The 7,882-nt window shown below is 41.6% G+C and overlaps 2 protein-coding genes across 2 annotated transcripts; both read right to left on the reverse strand.

The window, feature by feature from the left end:
* Positions 1-1,415: 1,415 nt before the first annotated feature.
* On the reverse strand, positions 1,416-2,792 carry LOC308075571 (dnaJ homolog subfamily A member 2-like; the record flags this gene model as incomplete). Its single annotated transcript, XM_080415517.1, has 1 exon — positions 1,416-2,792. Exon 1 carries the CDS (start codon positions 2,691-2,693, stop codon positions 1,416-1,418), a length of 1,278 nt encoding a protein of 425 aa, XP_080271643.1. The 5' UTR covers positions 2,694-2,792.
* Positions 2,793-6,755: 3,963 nt separating this feature from the next.
* LOC308075572 (NEDD8-conjugating enzyme Ubc12-like) lies at positions 6,756-7,304 on the reverse strand (the record flags this gene model as incomplete). Its single annotated transcript, XM_080415518.1, has 1 exon — positions 6,756-7,304. One exon carries the CDS (start codon positions 7,302-7,304, stop codon positions 6,756-6,758), a length of 549 nt encoding a protein of 182 aa, XP_080271644.1.
* Between the last annotated feature and the right edge of the window lie 578 nt (positions 7,305-7,882).

The raw sequence follows: 7,882 nt of genomic DNA on the forward strand, positions 1-7,882 counted from the left end.
GTCAAGTTTGACCAATACACTTATGCATTAATCAATTGTGCCCATTATAATAAGTAAACTGTTACTGTACATTGACTGGGTGTCAGTGGGTGTACACTGGGCCCCAGTGACTGGGCCTTGCTCCAATGTGGATCTCAGACTTCATATGACCAACCACTAGGTGTAAGCGGTGACAAGTAACTACAGTACAAGGGGTATTGGGAGTTGGCAAATTGACCAAATTGTTGTTCCACTTTGGTCGCACCTTTCTATAAATAAAAAGGGGGATAAGACCAATAACTCCATATTGCGCAAGTGTATGACTTGACAGATCTGTCGATATGTCCATGACGTATGACTCCATATTCGGACAAGGTCTCAGCCCAAGCCAACCCCACTGCCTTCCAATATAAAATTATAATTAAATATTTTTATCTATATACAGTACATGTGAAAAACATTGAGCGGAGGTACTTTCTTCACCTGCTGGCAGCATGCACAATAAATTTGGTGCTGACTGTTCCAGCAGTTTGCAATATTAGGCCCACCTCTTGCCCTTCAGCCTGAAGGAGATCAAATAATAATGACATGGCTCCCATGTGGACTTCTAATTTGGGCAAGGTTTTAGCCCGATCCATCGACTTCCATTATGAAATATAAAATTCTATCTAATAAAACATGTAAAAAAATGTGTGGAGGTACTTCCCTGACATTTGGCCATCTAGCGGTTTATGAGATTAGTCCCAGACAGACAAACAAGAGTCGTCTAAGATGTACCTGGACAATCCAAGCCCTTTGGCTTCCATTATAAAATCATAGTTAAAATACTCTCCTCCATGCCTTCGGCCTGGCGGAGACAATAAAAAAAAACACTGGCACAGTGTGCACAAGAAATATGGCGCTGAGCGGTTTCCAAACATACAAAAAGACACAAAAAAGTCAGACACCGTCAAAAGTACCAGGTACTGGTTACCTTTTGAAAACCAAAAAAGTTAGTGGAGCCAAGGTGAGGTTCCATGCAGTGGTAAAGTGACATAGTGTAAGTCTCCAAAAAAAGAAATCAAATCAAATGTGGATAAAGGGGCAGTCTGTGACATCAGTCGTTTGTGATGCCTTACTCCAACTTTAGGCAGGTTTTCAGCCCAATCCAAGCTCGTGGAGGTACTTGCTTGGCCTACCTGCCAGCATGAACAATAAAAATGGCGCTGATCAGTCCAGAGGTGTGGGATTAGCTCCAGACAGGCAGACATTCACAGACATTACCATTTGTAGTCTCAATTGCCTTGTACAGTACCGCGTCGTAAAAAAAAATAGTATATAGTGTTCATAGAGCCTTTCAGGAGTACATGGAATAATCAGGACAGCGGGCCTTCATCATCGTCAGTTTTAAGCCGGATGTATACTTAGTACTTAGTGTGTGTATACAGTATGATTGACTACTGTTGTACACACTGTGCTTTCTCTCCTCCCTCATATTTATCCTCCTCTTCATAGCTGTCGTGCTTTCGGAAAGCAACACCTGCGGAGCTCTGGTTGCAGTCCTGCAGTTCGACCTCCTCAGTGTCACCGCTGATGACTTCTTCCTTTGACCGCTCGGGCAGCAAGTCCTCCAACTCTTTGAGTTTCTCAAGACTGGTCCAGTTGTGTCCAGGGAACTGGACTTCAAACTCAATGTACAGGTTTCCCTTCTCAAAGGGGTTGCGGTACTGTGGCATGCCCTGCCCTCGCACCACCCTCTTTGAGCCTGGCTCTATGACGTTGCCAGCGGGGTGCTTGATGACGATCTTTCTGTTGTCTAAGTGTTTAATTGTGAACTGGAATCCACACAGTGCTTCCACAAGGCCGATCTTATGGGTCATCAAAAGGTCATTTCCTTCTCGTCTGTATGTCCCGTGTTCCTTCAGCTGCAGCTCACAGATGATATCCCCGGGTTCCATGTTAGGCGCCTGGTCACCTTCCCCTGTGAAAGAGATCCTCTGGCCGTCTTGCATGCCTTTGTCAACATGCACTTCTAGAATCTTCACATCCTTAACCACCTTCGTCCCCTGACACTTTTTACAGCGGTCCTTCTCACTGATCATTTCACCCTCTCCATTACAGTCCGGGCACACAGACTGCATCTGTTGGAGCATCCCTGGAGCCAGTTGTCTCGTTATGATGCGAAAGCCACGCCCCTTACAGGTACCACACTTCTGTACAGTCCCCGTCTTTCCCCCCACTCCGTTACAAGTGCTACAAAGAATGTTCTTGTTAATCTTTAGTTTGGTTGTTTTCCCATTGTGGAGGTCTTCCAAGGACACCGGGAAGGGATGGACCTTGTCCTCTCCTTTCCTTCGACCTCCGTTACGTGCATGTTGCCCATGCCCATGCCCATGCCCATTCATGAAGCCAAACAGACCACCTCCACCAAAGATGTGGGAGAAGATGTCCTCCGTCCCTGCTCCACACCCCCCTCCTTGCCGCAGGCCCTTTTCCCCAAAGTGGTCATACAACTCTTTCTTCTCTGGGTTTGTCAGCACCTCATAAGCAAAGCTGATTTCCTTAAATTTTTCAGCTCCAGTTGGGTTTTTGTCAGGGTGATATTGTATTGCCAGTTTGCGGTATGCCTTTTTGAGTTCATTTTCTGTGGCAGACGGAGACACGCCAAGAATCTTATACAGCCTGGTATCTGCAACATTCGACATGATGGAGAGAGGAAGACTCAATTTTACCATCCGTGAACCATTATAAAGATCATTTGCACGTAAGGTGATGTCACTAACCCTGCCCAAATATGGTGTCTGTCAAGTCAACCCTAACCTTGAAGTGCATTGCCATGGTGATTGGTTTTGTTGTTTTAAGTCGATGGAAATGTTATGTTTACATGTATGTTGAACTGACTTTCCTTAAAGTTTGTAGATCCCATTTTTGCTACTGTTGTGCGACGTGGCGCTGACGATCTAAGTATCAAATAGGACATTCATTTATGTAAGAAGTGGAACATTAGAACATTATTACATACAGTACAGTACAGTACAGTACAAAGGACAGATGGAGATTCAAGGTTTATGCCTTAAAGGGGAAATCCACCCATTTTCAATATTTAACTATGTCATTAATATAGCATAAAGGAGTTGTGTGGAAATAAGAAAAAATGTAAAAAAAAATTTACATTGCAAAAAAATGTAACATTGCAAAAAAATTAACATTGCAAATTACACCATGATGAGTCATCACAGTGTAATTTGCAATGTTAATTTTTTTGCAATGTTACATTTTTTTGCAATGTTAATTTTTTTTTTAATTTTTTCTTATTTCCACACAACTCCTTTATGCTATATTAATGACATAGTTAAATATTGAAAATGGGTGGATTTCCCCTTTAAGGCCCATTTATGCTCCTGCAAAGTTCAGAGAGGGAGATGGAGAGGGGGCTCTCTGTCCATGCTCTACAGACATTTTATGTACTAGAACGATACCCGTAGGGCACTGGCCTACTCGGGAACAATGCAAATAGGGAATGCATGCCCCGCCCCCACCCTGTTATGGGCATATTGGGGGGGATCGGCGGTTCTGAAAAGTCCTTGTGCAGTTGTTGTTGCTGATGGTTTAGATCCAGGTCTCTTTTAATTGGTAAAGGTTCTGGGTCCAATTTTGGGTTTTACTCTTTATGTTAATATCATTGCACTCCCCTCTCTGCACTGTGATGTCCATTACACGGACGACACAATCTTATACAGCATTGGCCCAACTCTTGAAATGGCCACTGAAAATTTGCAGACTGTCTTTGATAGGTTTCAATTGGCTCAAATTAATCATAAGCTTGTCTCGAACTCCATGAAGGCTTAGACAGAATCCATGTTATTTAGTAGGTCTCAACACAAATCCCTCTACAGGTATTCATACTCTAAGGTGAACAAATTGAGCTGGTCACGTCTTGGCTAGATGCCTAGCTCTCATTTAAGGTCCATGTGGAGCATGTACATTCAAGCTCACAACGTGCGGCAATGCGACGCGTTGTGAGCTTGTAGTTCGGCTAATTTTCAAAGGGAAAATCTTGAAAAAAAGTGAAACATTTTTAATCTTGGGGTGGGGTCTGCATCGTTTATGATATTCATTCTTCTTTGATAAATCAAGAGAACATTTAATTAAGCCTGCCTTAAAGTCTATATTCATGGGAAATGTAGTCGTTGGGTCGTTTGACTCGTTTCTAGCGTTTATTGTATTACTCTTATTTGTACATTTCCACCTTCAGTCAATGCTTAAAATCCATATGAGTAAAATCGCTCGGATGATTAGTTTATTTCTGGAACCCACTAAAGTGCTAATGTGTTTAGTCGCTTCTTTTGGGCTTGTTTTCATAGATTTGTTTGCTTATTTCTCTTCTGGCAACACTGATGATGATGACGACAGCAGAGCATGAAATCTGATTCCAGCAGGTTCTCTCTCATCCTTGCTGGAGACAAGTGTAGTATAAAACACCTCTCTCCTGTAAACCTAATTATATGGGCTCTACCTTTGGGAGCAAACTGACTGAAATTGTGTCTGTATGCATTGGGAGCATCGTAGTCTAGCACTAATCCCTGGTCCTCTCTGTGGAGGCATTATTATATTATATATTTTTTTCCTACATCAGAAATACTAAATGAAATGATTTTTGGGTTCAAACTACCCAAAAAGTAGTATTTTCACGTTTTTTTTTTACATTCTGGCCTGGGACTTGGTAATGCTCTGCTGAAAGTCTCAAGTATTAAAGATGTCCAGAATACCCAAACAACCAATAATACATGTCTTCAGGGCAAAAATACAATTCCCTCTTTATAAAGGCCAGAGCTATCACAAATGACTTTACCTTTAGCAAATCCTCCGATATATTTATTTATTTATAATACTTTACTAAGCTCAGAAAAAATGTACAGTGAATCTCACTTGCTTAAACAAAACTAACATGCCAATCAAGTTGCTAAAAATCACCAAGCTCAAAACAATACTTGCATATCGCCTATGGAAAAGACAGACTTGGGAGCAAGTCTACCCCTTCCCAGAAAATGGGTCAAAATGGTAGAATCTTGGTTGGACCCACTAATTATGTGTAGAGAAATCCTAAAACACTGGACATAACCGCAAGTAAAAGCCCAGACACGGTTAACACTCAAAAAACACATTTATTATAAAATGTAATCATTCTTTAGATTAATGTAAGGCATTAATCTAAAGAATGATTACATTTTATAATAAATGTGTTTTTTGATATATGTGTTTTTTATATATATATATAACCCATATGAAATAAGTTAAACAAAATGTATGGAGGAACTTCCTTGGCCTACTTGCAGTATGCACAAATAACTTGCCGCTGATTGATTTTGTGAGATTAACCAAGACAAACTAACACACATACAGAGCCACACCATAAAGAGGATAGGGAGAAGAGAGGATGCTGATCACCTTTTTTCTCCCTGCAATTTTCTAAGCCTGGTGCAGGGTTTTTTCTTTACTTTTTGCCAGACCCAAGGGGTCGGCCTACATGAGGCTTTGTCGGTCCCTCTTTTGTCCATATATGGACAAAAACGGTTCAACGTTTTTGTCCATATATGGTGCTTACATGTCCCTCTTTTCGATTGGCCAAGCTTAGCGTGACGTAGTGCCCTGTCGGCCATTCAGATTTCCGGCCATTCAGATTTCAACCACTAGGGGTCTGGCAGTACCAGGTCCCCTGGTTCCTTTTTTTTCCATAAGTTTCCCCCTCACTTGTAGTTCCCTGTCACTGCTAGCCCCTGCAAGTTGGTCACATGGGAGGGTGTAGACAACTATTCTGTACTTGGAGTGGTGGCCCACCACTTGTATTGACTGACTTCTACAAAAAAATGTTTTTTTTTTCAATGGTGTTTGTCCAAACTCATGCAACATGGTCACTAGCTACTGAAATGTGACTTCCTTCATACAACAATACATCGTAAGTAAATAAGTTGAGAGCAGAGACAGAGAACAGTTTTGAGACCACAACGGAATCCACGGCTTTCTTGGAGGAAGGCGGCAACGAAATGTACATAGATACACTGGGCTCAACTCTACTCAACTTACTACTGTTTTCCACTGCAGATGGGACCACATCCATGCTAAAATTAAATAATGCTAACGCTAAACACTATATTAACCCGTACAATCCAACAAAAAACTGATTTCGATTTTTGGCAAGAAATAGGCCATGCAGTTGAAAACAAGGGATCTTGTTAGCAGATCTACAAGCTCAGCAGATCTAGCAGATATACAAGCTCACAACGCGGCGCGATGCGACGCGTTGTGAGCTTGTAGATCGACAAAGCCTCATGTAGGCCGACCCCTTGGGTCTGGCAAAAACTTAGTTAATAAAAAAAGAAAGAGATTGTCTCTGACCAACAAAAGATCATCTCTGACCCATCAGCTGTCTGCATGGGGAAAAGTTACTTAAATGATAATTAAAAAAGAGCCCTGGGTATGTCTGGGTTGAGGTGAAAAAATACAAAAAGACACAAACAACGGAAAACAAGATGGGGCTTTAATAACGGCACTGCTAGAGCCGTTTGGAACTCCTGTGGGAAGGTTGACCCCTTTGGTGACACACAGTAAAAAAATCCGGAGGTGATGACATGTGAGTCATCTCCATACTTGGGCAAAAACTCCATATCTGGGCAAAATGAGAGGGTATACACGACGGGACTTACAGACAATAGACGGCTGGCCCTTTAAAAACAGAAGTGACGTAGTTCTTATAACTTTTCTGGATTGTGTGGAATAATCAGGGCAGAGGTTGTAAGCTAACGGGGCTGACGAGTCACTTCACGACCACGTCCAGAGTTCTCCTTCAGAGCACGCTGGACGTTCTTCTCAAACAGCTGCCGGTCTGTCCTCAGGACCTCGGCTGCTTCCTTGTTCAATGGATCGTCTGGGTTAGGCTCTAGGAATACATGCTGTAGACCATAGACGATGGTGTTTATTGTCAACACAGGCTTCCAGTCCTCTCTTAAGATATTTAGGCAAACGTTTCCTTCTAGATCAATGTTGGGATGGTATACATTGGTCTCACACTTTACCTTGGGGGGGTCATGTGGGTAACCCTGTCCCACCTTAAAGGTGAAGACAAATTTGCCTCCTTTGTAAAAACCATCATCTGGTGAGATGATAACTTTGAAGTTGAGCAGGTCATCAGGATCAGGGAAGCTGATTTCACATGTCTTTGGCAGGTTCAGATCACTGATGTCTTTCTGTATTCGTAGCTGGGCTGCACTAGATTTTTTACCTCCGGCTTTGTTTCCTCCAGTAGGTTTCTCCTCCTTCTTCTGCTGCTTCACCGAAAAGAGCATCATCTTCAGTTATTTTGATTATAATGAGCTTGAAGCAGCAATCTCACTCTAGTAGTGCAAGAATATTATAAATGGGGAAAACCTGGCTAAGCCTTTATAAATATTATTCCTGGTGACATCACCAACCATGGCGTCACCAACCATGACGTCACCAGCCAAGTCCAAATTGTGTCAACTCGCTGGAAGTGCATTGCCATGGTGATTATTTTAGTTTGGTCCTGAGTGTAATATACATAAAGCTACAACTTTTGGTTGGATGAAGATTTTCCTTACAAATTTACATGATTTGCTTTGAATGGTGCGGCTGTGACTCAGGAGGTAGAGTCGCTGTCTGGCTTGTCTGTACGTTTGATCTGCAAATCACCAGATATGTTAAACTAGAAACAAAATGTCTAAATACTTTAACTCAAATACAGTACAGTAATAGACTTTTGAGTATTTTTACTCATTTTATGTCCAATTAGTAGATTTTACTAATTCAAGGTACTTTTAAGTATTTTAACTCATTTTAACAACTTTTAAGTATTTTAACCTCAATTTAACAACTTTTTAGTATTTTTACAAATTTTAAGTACATTTTA

Source organism: Gymnoscopelus braueri (genome assembly GCF_963280865.1).
Source record: "Gymnoscopelus braueri genome assembly, chromosome: 20".
NCBI classification, from domain to species: domain Eukaryota; kingdom Metazoa; phylum Chordata; class Actinopteri; order Myctophiformes; family Myctophidae; genus Gymnoscopelus; species Gymnoscopelus braueri.